The sequence below is a fragment of the Chiloscyllium plagiosum genome, chromosome 30, assembly GCF_004010195.1.
Source record: "Chiloscyllium plagiosum isolate BGI_BamShark_2017 chromosome 30, ASM401019v2, whole genome shotgun sequence".
Classification (NCBI taxonomy): Eukaryota; Metazoa; Chordata; class Chondrichthyes; order Orectolobiformes; family Hemiscylliidae; genus Chiloscyllium; species Chiloscyllium plagiosum.
In genome coordinates this window covers 16,658,169-16,677,760 of record NC_057739.1, presented here as the reverse complement: position 1 = coordinate 16,677,760, position 19,592 = coordinate 16,658,169, and the positions used below count along the sequence as shown (strand labels likewise).

The window sequence follows — 19,592 nt, the reverse complement described above, 5'->3', positions numbered from 1 at the left end:
CCAATGATCCATATTTGGAGCTCGGTTCTTTAAGACCACAGAATGCAAATCATCATTTTGTGATGTCATCCTTCAGTCCTAACCATAATCTGAGTACATTTAGAGTCTTTCTCGAGATCGCTCTGCTCTATACTATTCTGTTATTCTTGGGAAACTTTTTGTGTTTTCTAATTTTTCAAAGCTTTACAAAGTAATTTTCATTTCATAGCTGGTTATTTGATCATTTGCAGCTTTGCTCATTTTGTTTTGCAAATTTGATGCCACACATAACTCTGTTGGTTAGCTACAGATGATGCACCCTTCTTGGAAAGTCTTACTTTCTCAACGGAATAGTTCTTTGTGGAGAGGTATAAAATATCTCCAAAAGATCTGCCACACCTTTCCACTATCTTATCTTTTAACCTGTCTTCCGATTCCACTTTAGCCAACTCAGTTTTCAAGACCTTGAACAGGCTTTTATTTAAGTTTAAGACATATTTTCCAGGTTCATTTTATCAGTTACATTTGTCTAATCTCTATGACGTTTGAGTCTCTCTCCATTTCCTTTATCATTTATTTCTACTCAGGCTGTTTCTATACATTCATCCTCTATCTAAGATCATTTCTTACTACTGTACTTGGCCCATCATTTATTGATAGAGCTTCCCACCTTTTCCTTCCTTGTTGGTCATCTGAAATTTCAAATACTCTTCAATGTTCAGTTCCCAGCTGTAGACTGCGCCTCACTGTATTGTGTGGAATCTTGTGAACGTGACACATGTCCCAGCTGTTGACTGGAGGCATATCAAAGGTCCCATGGCAATTTGTTTCAGAAAGATCATTCACATCTTGTCATTCAGACACTTTAGGCCTTCCCCTGGGATCAAAGGCCATGGGGCAAAGAGCTACTGACCAGTCAGAGATCAGCAGTTCCATTGGATGACAGCACCACTGGGAAGGCTGTGGCCACTGTGGAGACAATACCCACCTGAAGTCTAAGACCATGGGTATGGGGTTGAGGAGGGTCAGCAACAAGGACACTGTTGGCTATCAGCAGGACCCCCTCCTTTCAGTACCATGTCCTTGATCCAAACACTGAATGTTTTTGAATGAAGAATACCAGAGAGTCTGTAAAGAACACCACATGGGTTTGCTTATCATGCTCCCCAGTTGACAAGGCATTCTGCCCACAACTGGGATTAATGTCAGCAGTAGAATTAAGCTCTTCAATAGCAATTAATTGCCCACTTAAAGGTCTCAATTGGTGCCAGGTCCATCTATGGGCTTGCCCACTACAGATGTATGAGCTATATGCTATAAAGAGAGGCTGAATAGGTTGAAGCTATTTTTCCTGGAGGGTTGGAAGCTGAGGACTGACCTTATAGAGGTTTATAAAACCATGAGGAGCATAGATAGGGAGAATAGCCAAGGTTTTTTCCCTGGAGTGGGGGAGTCCAAAACTAGAGGACATAGGTCTAAAGTGAGAGGAGAAAGATTTAAAAGGTACCTAAAGGACAACCTTTTCATGCAGAAGGTGGTGGGTATGTATGGAAATGAACTGCAGAAGAACTGGTGGAGGCTGGTACAATTACAATATTTAAAAGGCATTTGGATGGGTGCATGATTAAGAAAGGTTGAGAGAGATATGGGCCGAATGCTAGCAAATGGGACTCAATTCATTTGGGATGTCTGATCAGTATGGATGAGTTAGACCAAAGGCTCTGTTTCCGTGCTGTACAACTCTATGCCTCTATGACTTATTGGTCATGGAGATGGAAAGTGGCAGGGTTCTCATCTGATTATATGCCCCTCTGGCATCATGGGACGTGCACAAAATTCCATCCCAGGCCACTGCAATGGCTATTGTATTATACTCAGTGACTGTAATTTAAGTACCAATTTGTCCATCTTATTACAATTGCTGTATGCATTCAGATAAAGAGTTTTTAATTGGGGTCTTTAGCCATTTTTTTCCAACTCTGACTTTATTTGCTGCTGCTGCACTGTTATGTTTGAGGGCTGCGTCCCTGTCTGTCACACTCGGGTTCTCAATACCCACATCATTGCTTCCTGCAACAGTGCATTTGTTTCTTATGTTTCCACATCTCCCATCAAATAGAATTCTCACCCTGAACTATTTACGTCACTCCTAAGGGACAGAGCATGGTATGATGGGCCAGAATTATTCAATGGGAACTTAAGTTCAAATCCCACTTCAGCAGGGTGGTGGAGTTTATGTTTAATTAATGAAGCTGGAATTGAAAGCTAGTCTCAGTAAGGCTCAGTGAAACTATCTGCAATTTTTGTAAAACCCCAATACATTCATTAAGATTATTCAGGGAGTGGAATCTGCCATTCTGACTGGAATTGGCCTCCAGACCCAGAGCAATGCATCTTAAAAGTCTTTTGAAGAGGCACATTAAGCCACTCAGGTCCAAGGGCAATTTGGAATGGATAACAAATGCTGACCACCCCAATGATGTCCATACTCTATACGAAAAGTTTTAAAGGTCTTTTCTTTCACTCCGGTTATTTGATGCACCAGGACCCTGGTCCCAGTGTGATTCAGGACTTTAGAAAGGGCTCCACCTTCTGCAAAGGACTCAGGACCACACCTAACCCCTGTAGGTTGTGCAGGACTGAGGAAAGAATGTCAGTAAGTGTGTTGTCTGGGCTGAATAGTTAAAAGGCAGCAAGTAGTGCATGTGAGGCTAGAATTGTTGCTATGTATGTGAGGGAGGTGAAACATTTGAATGTTAGGTATGTATGTTGGTTGCTCCTGGGACAGCGATGGGGGTAGGATGTGGGTCGCATTAAGTCATGTGGGAGGTTATTGGCACTGAGGGTATGAGTTGTTCTTGAAGGATTTATTCACTGATCTTGACAACCCAAGGAAGATCATTAAACATCTTGCAGTACTATTGCCCGATCCTCAGGGTTAGTGACCTCGGTCCCATTTCTTTCTCCGGGTATATTTTGAGGTTCTCAGTGCTCCTTGTGGAAACATGGCATCCTTCTTCCTTTCAACCACCACTGAGGCCTCCAGTGTCACATTCAAAACCTTAGCTGCCCTCCTTCTGGAGTCTTGCTCCATTTTCTGTCCTTCGAACAAAGTCTGGCTGAGGCTGCTCAAGTACCCCTTGAAGCATACGCATAGCCCGACATTAAGAAGGGTAGGCTAGCCTTGCGACATGTAAGCTACACGTGTACTCCAGTCTCCTGTCGAATGTGCAGTGAGTCAGCAATGTATTTTACCTTGAAATACTTGCTGGAATCATGCAGATGAATAGGCAAGATAACTTTGTGTATGTCACATACTAGTCAGGAACAGTCATAGCATAACCGTGTTTTGTGATCCCTTTGCATATATTAGGCTTAATCAAACTTGCAGACACTATTTGGTGCAATGGTTCTCCCCACTTCTTAAAACATGAGAAAAATAAAGGTTAAGTTGTTATAAGGTCATAAACAACAATAATTCAACTGCATAACCTCATATTTTCTGTTGAGAAAGATCAACTATATGTTTTGTAGCATGTCCATTCAAATAACAAACCTGTCCAGTACACGTTGTTCTGAAATCAGCTGGCAGTGATGATGCATCCTTGCATCTCTGTGTGGAAGGAGAAATTTTGAGTTTTGTCATGGAATCCTTGATGAGGAAGTTCTATCTCCTTGTGAATGGTACCTCCTTGGTATAAACACTTTGTTTAAACTTCCAGAAATAGCGCAATGCTTATTATCACTGGTGCGTTTATGTGAACTGTGAAGTTGTTGGAAACATTTTACACTCTGCAAAGTTACAGGCGGTGCTGCTTTACAACCTACAGAGCATTTGCGGAACAGATTTTTTTATTTGCAATGGTGGTTCAGGCATGGTTCTTGTGTTAATTTGCAATGTTTGACTAACATTTTTTAAAGTCCATTGTTAGTGGACTTTTACTGTGCCTCAAGCTCACACATAATCCAGTGCATGTATGAAGCCAAAAAAAGCATTTTGTACCTGTACTGCATGAGGTCACTATTAGTAATTTGCCAAAAACAGTTAGTAAAAAGTTGAACAAGTTTTATTTGCAAAGGAAACTATAAACGCAACATGGTGCAATTAGTAGAACATACTGTACCTGTTAGATAATAGTTATGTATAGTGGCTGTAATATTCATTAGCTATGGTACATAATATCCTTACTGTACCCTGATGACCAGATGCAACTGAATAATTTCCCCACCTTTTTATTAACTGATTGATAGAAATTTCAGGAACTGTTAATTCTTAAGAGAGATAAGTTACTTATTTCATTCCTTTTCATTACATTTAAGTCACTCCCCACCCCACTTCAAAGCATAAAATGGGTGACCAGATACCATGAAGGGCCTTTCCTCAGAGCCTCTCTGTAGTTGTTTTCAGGGAGATGCAGTGTAGGCTGAGTCTTAGTGAAAATGGGGTGAACTAGGATGAAGGATTAGAGAAACCTGATATTTTTAATCTGCTAATATTCAAGTTGAGGAAAGTGCTTCTTTTACTACAATATTAGAAATATTAAATAGTAGAGTTAGATAGCAGTAAAATGAATATTGCTTCAAAGTAATCCAGTAAAATAGTAGAAAAGGATGTGAATAGAAACCTGTGAGAAACACAAAAAAAGACAACTTTAGAGTAATAAATGTTTGAAATAACCTGCCAGGTTGAATAGAGAGAGGGAGTAATATTTTGGCTTATTCAGAACGCATTTCATTATGTGATGGGAGGATTCCAGAAGATGACTTTTGATGAGCATATTAGCCATTTTCTGTCTCTTACTTTTCTCTAGGATTATCCTTTTTGAAAACTGTCCTTTTCTCAACTTGCATAACTCAGTATTAGAACGGGGGTAAGGGGGGTGGGTTATTAAGTTATTACTTTGTGAATCATTTTAATCAGCTTTGAAGAACTCTAGCTTGGCAACTGGCAAAACCTCCATATCCTTACCCAGCACATCACTTCTCCGTCTCCAGGTGCTGTAGATCTGTCAGTCTCAGATTGATCTACACCTCTCTGAGACTGGACTTCCTGTCCTGGATGGGTGGAAACCCCACCTTTAACCTGCGAGCCAAGTATTAGTGGATTGCCCACCTATCCTATAACCCACAGGATATTTTCTACTACTTTACTGGATTACTTTGAAGCAATATTCATTTTACTGCTATCTAACTCTACTATTTAATATTTCTAATATTGTAATAAAAGCATGTCTTTTCCAATTTAGCCTGTGTTAAGTAGTGGAAGGAACTTGCACTTAAGACGTTGGATGTCTATTCTCTCACCTCTGATACTACTACATGTTAGCTTCTATTGTCATGAAGATTATGCCAACTATTAAGATTTTAATATGGAACTTCCTTTTTGAATGAATTATCCTAAGCCTGCTGCCAAATTGAACAGAGTAAGAATAGACAATCTAGTTAGGAAATGAGCCCACTAATTTTGGCTGTTGAAACTATTAAAGCCACAAAAGCAGAGAAAGAATGAGCAAGACAAAGTTTTGAGGGCCTGTGAAATAAGGAAATAAGTAAATTGGCGACAATGCATTGATTCCTGATTTCAATACTGCAAGGTTGAAAGATTAATCTTTTTGAGTTCACACTGGTCCCTTCTAAACACAACATCCTAAACGCCCAATATTCAATTACCACAAATATACCTGCCAGTGAACAAAGTTAAAAATCACACAACACCAGGTTATAGTCCAACAGGTTTACTTGGAAGCACTAGTTTTCAGAGCGCTGCTCCTTCATCAGGTAGTTGTGGAACGGGACCATAAGATACAGAATTTATAGCAAAACATTACAGTGTTGTGCAACTGAAATGACACGATAATATTTTGCCATAAATGCTGTGTCTTATGATCCAATTCCACAACTACCTGATGAAGGAGCACTGCTCCGAAAGCTAGTGCTTCCAAATAAACCTATTGGACTATAACCTGGTGTTGTCTGATTTTTAACTTTGTACATCCCAGTCCAGCACCGGCTCCTCCACATCATGACTACCAGTGAACAAATACTAGCCATTTGCTGTCATAGTTACTTGCTCATAACAATTTGAATTCCTAATACTCATATCCTTTTAGAAATCATCAGATGATATATTCATTTTTTGAAATATTTTCAGGCACTGGACTCTCACAGTTCAATTCACTTAATATTGATACCCATAACTCTTAAACTCATAATTGCTGGAAAGTAAATTTAACTTGCTCATCTATACTGAGCACTTATGATTAATGCATGTGTACCACACAGTTGTTGAATCTTTACTCTGAGCAGACACATGGAATAGTTAGCATTTAGATTCAAGTGTATAAATTACAACACTCTTTGATTCCCAAAGGATGTAGCTTAGATCATATATCTGCTAGTCTTGGGTGTATTGCAGTACAGTGATAGATAGCCCAGAGAGGAGAACAGGAGTGTACAAGGAAAATCAGAGTGGGTATGAGATTCCATTAAAAAAGATCTTGCTTGCTAATATCAGCAGTTGTGTTTTACTTGAGCTTATGATGCAGAGACTACGGTCATCTGCTTTGAGGTGCTATTTCAAGTAGTTGTTTAGTAATTGAGAAATTAGTCTCCCAACCTAATTCCCAATAAATCTGTGTTTTAATGGGGAATGCCTTTAGTGAGTTGCTGAGGGACCTTGAAGATTTAGAAGTCGATCCATTTTACTTCAATCAGAATATTGTTTTGCATGTTTATTTTGTACTTGCAATACAGCAAACAGAGTAATAACTACAATGATTTTCTTTTTTTTAAAAAAATGGGCATTGCAGAAAGCAATAACAATACCAATTCCGGTTGTGTTGAATTTTACAGCCATTGCAAGATGGGGTGGGGGCATGGTGGGGGGCTACCATTGCAAAGTAGTGACGCAAACAAGAAGAATGACGGAGAGAGAGAGAGAGACAAAAGCTACTGAATCATTAGGAAAAATGGAGATGATACTTCTGCTTTTATTCTGAAAAATCTCATGAAACTATTTGATAAAGTGGTTGTGTGGAAAGAGACTTGTATTCTAATAGAATTGAATTATCTTTAAACTTATTTACTTGAACATTTATAATTAGGCTTACAATTACTTAATTGATTTTACTCAGTGCAGAAAATTGAGACAAGAGTATGAATGGTTACTTTTAATAACAAAGATGTCTGAGAGTTTGCTATACTAGGCATTTTAACACTGCCATGTCTAAACAGATCAAAGGCTTTACATGAGTATGCAAGGACTATATTTAAAATGTCCTAGACAAGCATCACAGAACATGTAGTCAATGCATGATTTTGTTTTTTAACTAGTATACTCGAGTTTTTTTTTGATTGTACGAAAATTTTCCTTCACATGAATAAACACGTTACCTTCCTGAACTTGACATCTGCTTCCAAAGGAAACAGGAAAAGGGGATTTTAGAGCCCCTAGGAAAATAGCACTTTGCAGAAATGTACCATTTTGCTTTTTACTTTCCCATCAGTGAGGTAAATTTCAAGAAAATATAGCGAAACGTTCACGTAACCTTTACTCTGTTGACATTAGACCATGCTACTAATGACTGATTGTTAGCAGATGGCCTCTGCTTTTAAGAAAAAAGCGACTTGCTTTTTGCAAAATGTTTACAAAATGAATTTATTTTTTATAAATCCAGTTGACGCTTTGGCCAACCTAAACACGCTCCTTTCTTAAACTCATCACCGTTCTGAATAACAGTGATTCAGATGGTGAGAGTATACGGCAGCTCATGGCATAATGATGCACAACAGGAAGGTTTTGGAGAGAGACAAGGGGGAAATCCTTAGCTGGTGGTTGGTAGCATGGGGCTATACTTGGAATTCCAACTTTATAAATCCATAACTGTTTCCATACAACGTAGTGTGCTGTCAAACAAGAGTTTGTATAAATTGCTGAATGTCTAGTTAATGAAATGTTATATAAAAAGTACATGCCCTAATTTTACTCTTACTCTTGCCCTATGAGGCATAATAATGCATGAACAGCTTGCTTTCAAAATATCTTACAGCTTTTTATGTTTCTTGAATGTAGGACTTTACGACAAATGTTTTTCATCCCGGGACAGAGGATGGGCTCTTGGGATTCAGTCCGTGAGTGACTCGGGTAACAGGGATCCACGATTCTTCTTCTCGCTAAAAACAGATAGAGCTCGCAAAATGACCACCATCACTGCCCACCAGAAATACCATGCTAACCAGTGGGTACATTTGGCAGTAACATATGATGGACATAAAATGAAATTGTATGTCAATGGTGCACAAGTGGCTGTGAGCAATGAACAAGTAGGCGATATCTTCAGTCCCTTAAGCAGAAAGTGCAAAGTATTAATGCTTGGTGGAAATTTCCAAAATCAGAACTATCGTGGCTACATGGCTGACTTCAGTTTGTGGAGTGAAGGAAGAATTCAGGGGAAAATAAGTGAAGACATGAAACACCATGCTCAGAAAAACAGTGAGTTAGCCTTGCATGACAACTTTCAGGATGTGGGGATTCACTGGCTAACTGTGAAGGACAGTAAATATCCTCAAGTGGAAATAAAACATCATAATGGCTGGTTTTCAAATGCTATTCTGCAGCCCCCTCCTTGTGGCCAAACTGTCTGTGATAATGTCGAAGTCATAACAAGCTACAATAAGCTCTTCAATTTTCGCAAGCTAAAGACTGTCCGCTACCGAGTTGTCAATGTCTATGATGACAATCATCAAAAACCTACTGTTACGAAAGAACAAATAGAACTTCAGCACCAACATTTAAACAATGCCTTTCATAGGTACAACATCACCTGGGATCTTACAGTTTTGGATGTCAAGAATTCCTTTCTGAGGAACCGTCTTATTTTAGCCAATTGTGATATAAGTAAAATTGGGAATGGGGATTGTAACTTGGAATGTGACCACACACTAACAGGAAATGATGGTGGAGATTGCAAACCACTGCGACGCCCGTCTTTGTTAAAGAAGAGAGGAGATGGGGTGTGTGATATGGAATGCAATGATGAACTGTACAAATTTGATGATGGTGATTGCTGCAATCCAAATGTGACTGATGTAACAAAGACATGTTTTGACCCCAAATCACCCTACAGGTAGTATCAGTTATTATATTCAATCATCACTGAATAATTTCTATGAAATGCATATAATTTGAGGCGCAAAACAAATAAATGCTTCAGAATGTAATTTTTAAAAAATACTTTTAAAAGTAAGGAAATGGTTCAATAACCTTTTCATTCAATTCTTTATTGGTTTTTCACTATGAAGTAATTGTTACAAGTAGTTATGCATTGCTTTTTGTGGAAACTTTAGCTCCCATTTAGGCAAAACAATATTAAAATGATCTATAATTCTTTATCTTAAAGAATTTGAATGGCTAGATGAAACGTCCTGTTGCAAAGATTAACATTTGTGAATTCTTACCTGTTCTGTTTCATGCTTAATAATCAACACCAATTAATTCCAAAATCGCCTTGCAATGGATAATGTCAATTCACTTACTTTTCCATGAGAAAAGCCTCTTGACATAAGTTCATCTGGGATATTGTTTATAATTTTTGTATATATTTCCTTAGGGATGAAATTAGTCCAGCCCAGCAGCACCTATCAGGCTCACAATAAATCAGCAGTTTGGTTTCTCATTGTGCTCAATCTTCCTTCCACTGAAGATTATAGTTTGAAGTCTTCCGTGTCAAGGGGAAATAAAAACAATCATGGTAAACATTTGGCTGTCAAATCACCATCAGTCTGTTTTGCACTGCAGGTGTAGACCAATTTCAACATCATAATTTAAATAAATGTATATGAGCATCCACATTAGGGGTAAGAGTAGAGCATTTGGATTTTCAATCAGATCATCCAATTACTCCACATTTCCACCAACCCCCCAAAACACTTTTACTCTCTTCTTTATCAAGATTATGTGTATCTCTGCCTTTAAAATAGCCAAAGACCACCTGCCATCTTTTGAGAAAGACAATTTTCAGATTTCATGATTCTGTGAGAAAAGAAAATCTCATCATGTTGGTCTTCATAGGCAATCCCTTATTTTTAAACAATTATCTCTCATTCTACATTTCCCCAAAAGAGGAAATCCACTCTGGCAAGGTACTTCAGAATCTCCAACTCTACCCTGTCAGGACATGATGTGGAGGAACCAGTGTTGGTCTGGGATGGACAAAGTTAAAAATCACACAACACCAGGTTGTAATCCAACACGTTTATTTGGAAGCACTAGCTTTCGGAGCACTGCTTCATAATCAGGTGTTTGTGGAGAATAAGACCATAATACACAGAATTTATAGCAAAAGGTGACAGTGTCTTGCAACTGAAATGAAATGTTGAACAAACCTGGGTTGTTGTTAAGTCATCGTCTCGAGATAATTTAAGGTTTTATAATGAAAGGTGGCATCTCACCTTTTGTTTTAAAACCTTAAATTATGTGGAGAAGATGACTGAATAGAAGTTCTGGGATTTACATATTAATGAACTGAAACCTGCAACACAAACTAAAAGATGAAAGACTTAACAACAATCCAGGTTTGTTCAATATATCATTTCAGTTGCATTACACTGTAGTCCTTTGCTATAAATTCTGTGTCCTACGATATTCTCCGCAACCACCTCATGAAGGAGCACTGCTCTGAAAGCTAGTGCTTCCAAACAAATCACTTGGACTATAACCTGGTGTTACGTGATTTTTAACTCTGTCAGGGTATGTACAGTTTGAGAAAAGGTATCATCTTTTTGCATTAGAGGTAAAAAATGCAGCTTTGACATTGAGTTTGCAAGATATTAAATGTGATCCAATATTATTAAGTTATTTGAAACCGGTGCAATTAATCTCATGAAGGTTGGTGAAGTGATGTGAGTCATCAAGTTCTGAATTTCTTTCCTATCATAGGCTTCCACTTGGATTAAGAAAGTATATTTTAGCAGCAAGGTGCTAGTTTACATCTTTGATGCTAGACAATGCTAGGTTTTCATTGGTTGCTTCATTCTTTATGAATGGTGTCCTGAAGAAGTGGTAAAAGTCAGAAGTCACACATGACACCAAGCTGTAGTTCAACAGGTTTATTTAAAATCACAAGCTTTCGGAGTGCTGCTCACTCCAAAAGCTTGCGATTTTACATAAACCTGTTAGACAATAGCATGGTGTCGTGTGACGTCTGACATTGTTAACCCCAATCCAACACCAGCATCTCCACATCAAAGAAGTGTTGGACTACCTAAGAATCTCAAGGGGTCTTCCTGTGTGTTGGTTAAAAAAAAAACAAGCTTTTATGCACTGAAGAGTCTTTCACTCAAATGAACTTGGCTTAGTTGGTAGAACTGCTACTTGAGTTGGAAGGCTTTGAATTCAAGTTCCACTTCAGGACATGACTTTATCATCTAGATGGACATTCAGCTTTAGTACTGGGGGATTGCTGCATTATGATGGCATTTTTTTAGTGAGGTAACAAAGTTCTTGTTTGTGGGCTTCAGTGAGTGCTAAAGATTCTGTAGTTTGATTGCATGGAGAGCCAACATTCTTGTGGGGTCCGGGTCAATATCTCTCCTCTCAAAAACAAAACACACTAATAATCATCACAGTGTTATTGACAGCATCTTAGTGTTTGCAATGTTCCTATTTTGATTGTGTAATTGATATCTATGAATGGAATTTTTTTTAAATTGAGACTTTTCTGAGATGTTTGTTGGGGGTGTGCAAATATCAATCAGTTTTAAGCTTGTTTTCAGAGGAAATTTACATATCCAAATGGTCAAAACATTTTTTAAAACCTACACAGACTTTGTTTCGTAAGAGGTTTATTTGAACCTGGCAAATGAGGAATTTTGTGACCTGCTGTTATGGTTCACAGTTGTATCTCCAATCAAACTTTGTCAATGCAGACTGGTGCTGATTTTTTTTGGATGAATTCAGACTTCTGTTTTTACTTTGGAAGCAACTCTGTCCCTTCCAGCAAAGTGCGAGCATAGATATTATGTTGGACAACAATAGCGTGGAAAATGACAGCATCATTGGGAAATTAAAACAAATTCTGGAAGGAAGATTCAGCTTCTTCAGTGCACTCAAGTCACGTTTAAGCTACCAGTATAAGTGAATTTAGACTCTATAAGAGACATGCTCCATATTTTTCACCGGCAGTCCAATGCCCTGGGCTAGATTCTAAACTACTAACGGGATCGGGAAGACATGAGGACTCGATTTAAAAATGCTACCAAAGCTTCTGGGGTGCACTTCAGTTTTCAACCCACACACCATCTGGATGGCTTACTCCTTAACGGTCACTGGATCAAAATGCTGGTCCTCCCTTCGTCACAGTACTGTAGGTGTGCCTACACCACAGGGCCTGCAGTGGTTCAAGAAGGGCAGCTCGCTAACATCTCTTCAAGGGCACTTGGAGACCCACAATAAATACTGGCCTAGTCAGTGACTCCCATAGTCTCTCCTCAAACAAAAGGCATACTAGATAATGGGAGAAGGAAGAGAATCACAAATTTTCTTGCTTCCAGTCGTCATCTGTTTTGCTCCTTGGTGATGCAAGTGAGGGCAAAAGTGAAATTTTCAATCTGGAAAGTAAAAAGTGGAAGACATAAGGATTTTGTGGATCTTGTGAACACATACGTGTGAATTAGGAATGGAAGGATGTTACCAATCTCCTGTCCCATTTGATAACATCATGGCTGATCTGTTTGAGTTTTGAGTAGGGAGCTCCAAAGTTGCAAAAACCTCTGAGAGAAATCTTAAATCTGTCCTAAATTTATTCCTTATGCACCTTATCAAGATTTTTTAGAGTCATAGTCACCCCTCTCCCTACTAAAGGAGAAAGTGAGGACTGCAGGTGCTGGAGATCAGAGCTGAAAATGTGTTGCTGGAAAAGCGCAGCAGGTCAGGCAGCATCCAAGGAACAAGAGAATCAACATTTCGGACATGAGCCCTTCCTGGAGAGGTTTATAAAATCATGAGGGGCATAATTAAGGTGAATAGCTGAAGTCTTTTCCACAGGGTAGTGGAGTACAAAACTAGAGGACATAACTAGAGAAACATCGATTCTCCTGCTCCTTGAATGCTGCCTGACCTGCTGTGCTTTTCCAGCAACACATTTTCACCTCTCTCTACTAAATGCCAGTAGAGATAAGCTTAGTTTATGCAACAATTCTTTGTAAGACAATCCACTCATTGCAGGTACCAATCTAATAAATCTTGCCTGAACCACTTCCAACACATTTCCATTCCACCCTAAATAATATGACCAAGCTGTACATAGTAGTCAAGATGTACTTTCACCAGTATCTTGAATATCTTCTGAGGGACCTTTTGGTTCCCTCAGAACTCTGTAGTCATTTTCCGTTTAAGTGCTGCTCCACATTTTTTCTTCTTTCAGCCAAAAAAAAACAACTTCACATTATACTGCAGTTGCCAGACATTTTGCCTGCTCATTCAACCTGTTTTTATTTGTCTGCTACCTCTATGTCCTCCTCACAAAATATTCTTCTATCTATCTTTGTGTCAACTGTAAATTTAGCTATCACTCCCCTCATAAATGTAAACTCTAAGGCGCAATTTCCCTGCAGGACCTCACACATTCTGACCTTCCAATGAGACAAAAGAAGAATTTATGTATACTTTCAATTTTCTTCCAGCCAGACAATGTTTTATCCATGCTATGACACCATTAGCTTCTACTTTGCACAATAACTTTTTATTGACTACTTGCAGAAAGCTTTGGAATTCCAAGTACAGTACATTCATAAGCCCTCCTTCATCCACAGCATATTTTACTCCTTCAAAGATTGTAATACATGGGTTAAACACAATAGCCCTTTCACTAAACCATGTCCATTACTTCCTGATCATTTTGGTGTTTTCTAAGTGCCCAGTCATAAGCTGCTTAATAATCATTTCTAACATCTTTGCCACAGCAGACATCCAGCCAACAGATCTATTTTTTTGTGTTTTCTGTCTCTGTCCCTTTTTTTGTGAAGCAGCTACAATTACTACCTTCAGGTCTGATGGAACCTATCCTGAATCAAGTGAATTGTTGAACATCAATACCAATGCATCTACTGCCTCATTTGTCATCCATGAAGACCCTAAAATGAAGTCCATCAGGATGTGTGGACTTGACAGCCTGCAGCTCCAACAATTTACTCAGTCCCACTTCCCTATTGATTGAAATTTCACCAAGTCCCTCTCTTCTCTTTCACTTCAGGATTTACAGCTATTGTTGGAATCCTTTTTGTATCTTCCATGGTAAAGACAGAAGCAATTCTTGTTTTCTATATTACCTTTTGATTAGAAGTGCAGAAAAGATTTATAGGACCATTTCTAGGACTGAAGTGTTTGAGTTATAAAGGGAGGCTGAGACTTCTTTCCCCTGGAGAGCAGGAGACTGAGGGTGATTAGATTACATTACAGTATGGAAACAGGCCCAACAAGTCCACACCGACCCGCCAAAGTGCAACCCACCCAGACCCCTTACCTAACACTACGGGCAATTTAGCATGGCCAATTCACCTGACCTGCACATCTTTGGACTGTGGGAGGAAACCGGAGCACCCGGAGGAAACTCACGCAGACACGGGGAGAATGTGCAAACTCCACACAGTCAGTCACCTGAGGCAGGAATTGAACCCGGGTCTCTGGCGCTGTGAGGCAGCAGTGCTAACCACTGTGCCACCGTGCCGCCCAATGGCGATCTTGGAGAGGTTTATAAAATCATGAGGGGCATAATTAAGGTGAATAGCAGAAGTCTTTTCCACAGGGTAGTGGAGTACAAAACTAGAGGACATAGGGTTGAGGTGAGAGGGAAAGGTTTAAAAGGGACCTTAGGGACAATTTTTTCCACACAGAGGGTGGTGCATATTATGTAATGAACAGCCAGACGAAGTGGTGGAGGCGCATACAATTATAACATTTAAAAGACATTGGGATAGATACACGAATTGTAAAGATTTAGAGGCTTATGGGCCAAATGCAGGCAAATGGGACTAGTTCAGTTTAAGAAACCTGGTCGGTATGGATGATTTGGACTGAACAATCTGTTTCTGTGCCGTATGACTCTGTAAGTGTGCAAATTTCATGTCATCTTTGGCCCTCCACACTGCTGCCTGCTGTCTTCATCAAAACATTGCTAGACTGATGGCTGGCTATCTTTGTTACTCACACTCTGCAGCAAGTTCCTGTTTGCTGGTAACATTTAGTGGCATAAATTAGGTAGTGAGCTCACCTCCAGCCAAGTTAGGACACCTACATTTTAGAATAATCTCCTGTGAATGGCACAAATGCAATGCAAGGTTGAGACAGAAATTTTTCAGGCATTATATTCCCTATCCTGTTTTTATATCTCCAGCTTCTGTCTCCTGTTTCTTTCTCAGCTCCAAAATCATCAAATCCAGTAATCCAGTTGTGACTTTTTAAAAAAGTGAATAATTTAGAAAGTCAGTCGCATACAATTGTACGATTTTCACGTTTCTCATCATGTCTCAATTGTCATGTCATGTGGTTATAATCACAGTCATGTTTCATTTATTCTTTCCATCCATTAGATGAAGAGAACAAGACAGAAATGTATCTGAATATGCCCTTAGATCTTAACACTTTCTCTATTAGTCACTGGGAAGCAAGTTTATGTAGATAGCATGTAGGAAAGGCAGTCTCAGTATGGTGCCCAAGGGATCTCTTACATTACCTTCCTTTGTACACAGGCACTCAAAGGCAAAACACATTCAAACGCACAATAGAACTATCTTAGTATAAATCTACATACTACAGAGGTCTATAGTGTTATATCAGACTTTTACTTCAGTTGTATGTTTTTGTAGAATTGTTATCAGTCTATCGTAGTGATAATGCTGGTATCAAAGAACTATGCAAAATGATGGAATACTCTTGGACCCACTTTAAATAATCAGTGATAAGATCAATTCTGCAGAGAGTAGCAGACTGTTAACAAGGTACCATTACACAGTAGCTGTGTCGACTTAGCCTCACCCCCTACAGAATGATGATCAAATATCAGGACAAAATGTTTCCTACTCTTTCATTGTGAGTATTATAATTACATATTACTCTCAGCTTTTGTCTGGCATGAATGGCAATATTGCACAGTCTCAGTCCCTATTTGTTTACTTTGCATTGTTGCTTTAATGCAGAGAAAAGAAAGAGAAAAAAAATTGATTTCTTCTCTACATCATCTGCATTTGTCACAGTGTCAACTCTATAAGCTGTTAGCAACAAAACAAAATCAACATTTACATAAGGCAAAATGCTCCAAATGCGTAATGTCTGAACTCCCTGCCATATAGGTACAATATAAGATTCCCCATTATGAAATGGTCACTGATAAACCCAATATAGAACTTAGTTGAAGCTGTTTTATCCAGAAAGTTAATGAAGTGTGGAACTTATCATCAGAAGCTGCTGGGGATTTCCTACATCAGTTGAAGAGAATCTAGATCAAGGACCCATGGTGATAACACTAGAAGGTTATATAGAAAGGGTTACAACAAAGGGATGAGAGAAGATTTGAGTGGAACATAAACACTGGCATAAACCAGTGGGTCAAATGGCTTGTTTCTGTGAGATATCTATGTATTGCTATGCAATAGTCATTTATTTATTTTGTTTGTCCTCTCAAACATAATTGGAAATTCCAAAATAGGTTCACCAACTGTAATAACTCGAGAAGGCTGATGAGAAAGAAATACTGCTTATTGTTAAACACCAAGTTAGAGCCACTACTCAGGGCTTACAATAGTTTGTCTGAGCTTGGGACGCCTATTCTCCTGACCCATCCCTGGATCTGTTTTCAGTCACTTCTGAAGCAGGCGGGAATTGGATCCAGACCTTCTGTCTTGGAGGTTAAGACACTACCACTGCCCCACAAGAGCCATGAGTGTCTGCGTTACAGTTAGTTTTAATCAAACTGTTTGGACATGTTATGACATACATATCCATGGAAGTTAGGACTTGAACCTCAACCTCCTTGCTCAGGGATAAGGACACTACCGTTGCACAAGAGCCCTTTTATTTCTGGGTCTGCTTTATACATAAAAGGTTCAGGTGAGGAGTTCCAGCTGGGTAGGCCCTTGCCTGTTACCAAGAGAGCTCATAGTCAACAAGCTCAGTAGGGACATTAATTAGTGATTCCCCATAGGCCTTGTAAGGGTTATCACACCAACATGATACAATGTAATGCCACCATTTAGAACTCAAGAAACACCAGACATAGTGGAATTGAGGAAAACATATTTTATCCTTGTTTGAAAATTTGCTTTCAGGTGGTTGAACACGTTTTCAGTAAGATTTGAGTGGGCTAGTGTGTGAGGGAGATAGTGGTTGGTTAATCGCTGAATGAATCGTGGAGAAGAGTAATGAGAGCCTTTTCAGCTGGCTATTTTAGACTCTCACAACATTGAAGATTGTTGACTGATATGCAGTTTTAATAACAGTGCTTTCATACCAACACTCCAACTTAAACGAACTTGGGAGGAGACACGATCCCAAAATATATGTTTGAGAAATTGGAATACAGCAACATTAAAACTAATATTTGCTCCATTCCACAGGATATTTGTTCAGTCATTACGCATAATTATATTTTTGAAATTTGAACTATTTTTGGATTTGACCTTACCTTTCAACTATCTGGAAGCATTTTACTTATTATATTACTTATTGTCAACATTTTTCTTGCTTTCCAAGCATGTTATTTAGTCCGGAAACAGATCTTTATAGGAAATGCATACCTGGTATTACTGGATGACAATTGCCTCTCTCTGGGGTGAGACTATAAGAAGCTGAAGGCTGAGTGAAATTAAATCTTGAGGAATTTAGATAAATTGACCAGAAAGACCAGGGGTTTTATACCAGCCCTTTTCCAGATTACTGGGACTGCAGTTGAGCAGAATTATAGTCGGCATGATTGATAAACACAGGAGAGAAAGTGCAGTCATGCTTCCTGCTCCTGGTCACTGACCAATAGCTCTGCTGAACATGTGTGATGTGGGACAGGATTAAACTGACTGTGATTCTTTCCATACTTGCATGGCCTGCTTACATTCACTGTCGTGGGCTCACACATGAGGAATGGCAAGAATGCCAGAAACTGGAGAGCATTACCTCAGCAGCCTCAGGAGATAACAAATAGTGCATTGTAGTTTTTTCATTGTGAGTACGAGAAAAACCTTTCAAAGCCATGCTTTAAAAAAAATCCATCAATTCCTTTTGTGGATGTTTTACGTAGAATGAGGTCAACACTCCAGCACAGAAATAGGCCATTCAGCCCAATTGATGTATGCCAACATTTATCTTATATGTAAGCCTCCTTTCCTGCTTTTATGTAAAACTCCACCAGAATTTTCAGTATTCTTTCCTCTTTCATTTTCTGTCAAGCTTGAACTTAAATGAGTCTATGTTATTTTCCTAAACTGTTTCAGGGGCTAGAAAATTCCATATTCTAACTATGTTTCTTCTGAATGATGTTTCTTCTCAATTGTTTGTAAGATTTAAAATATATAATTAAAGAATGTATTTAACATTTCAAGAAGTTCACAAAATTCTTTGGACATACACTCAAAGTCTGCCTGGTGCTGAACTTTGTCAAACTCTTCTTCTTAAGTTAGAGTGGAGCTGTCCAAACTAAACAGAGTCAGGTCTGAAATGGAACTTCCTTCACGGCTGTCTTGATCTCAGGATACAATTGTGTAGAGTCCCTTTGTATTCAGCAGTGTAAGGTTTAATGCAATAAATCTCCAATTTCCTGTCTCCCCATATCATTTACTTAATGATATCTGAGAGTCGCACTTAGCTCCAAGGTAAGTGGAGCCAGTCAACTAGTGCATGGTAAGGTTAACCAGAGGACCCTGATTATGATAGTGGGGGCTGAAGCAAACTATTGTTTCTGTTCATGATCTAAATAGTCATAAATATTTAGAATCTAGCAGAATTTAACTTGTGGCTGGAAATTTTCACAGACAAGTTTTAAGGTGATTGTAATTTACGTGGATGCCGTGAAAAATGTTGATTCTTGCTGGGGTATTCCCATAGTTATCTTCCACAACTTTGCAGAAGCAGTCATGTTTCTTTGTCAGCCAAAGAGGTCATTCACACTTCATCAGTTCAAAAGGTATAGGAGCAGAATTAGGCCATTTGATCCATCGAGTCTGCTCTGTCATTTGATAATGGCTGACATGGCCCCATTTTCCTGTCTTCTCCCCATATCCCTTCAACCCATTACCAATTCAAAATCTGTTTAACTCCTCTTTAAATTTACTCACTGTCTCAACATCCACTCCATTTTGAGGTAATGAATTCCACAGATTCACAACTCTTTGGGAGAAGTAGTTTATCCTCAACTCTGTTTTAGATTTGCTACCCCTTATCCGAAGACTATGACGTCTCATTCGAGAATGCCTCACAAGAGGAAGCATCTGTTCCATGTCTATTTTATCCACACCTTTTAGCATTTGACCTCCTCCTATTCTTCTAAATTCCAGACAGTACAGGACTAAACTGTTCATGTTAGCAAGGTGCCCTGTTGTAAGTCCATTGCATTGAGCCTAAACCTTAGCCT

General features: G+C 38.9%; 1 protein-coding gene across 3 annotated transcripts in view; it reads left to right on the top strand.

Annotated features, from left to right (window-relative positions):
• Positions 1-19,592, top strand: part of LOC122564761 (pappalysin-1-like) — a 326,083-nt gene that overhangs the window by 31,058 nt on the left and 275,433 nt on the right. For all 3 annotated transcript variants that reach the window (XM_043719939.1, XM_043719938.1, XM_043719937.1), the window contains exon 2: positions 8,051-9,104. In XM_043719939.1, coding sequence (XP_043575874.1) covers positions 8,051-9,104 — 1,054 coding nt within the window. The remainder of the gene's footprint in view (positions 1-8,050; positions 9,105-19,592) is intronic.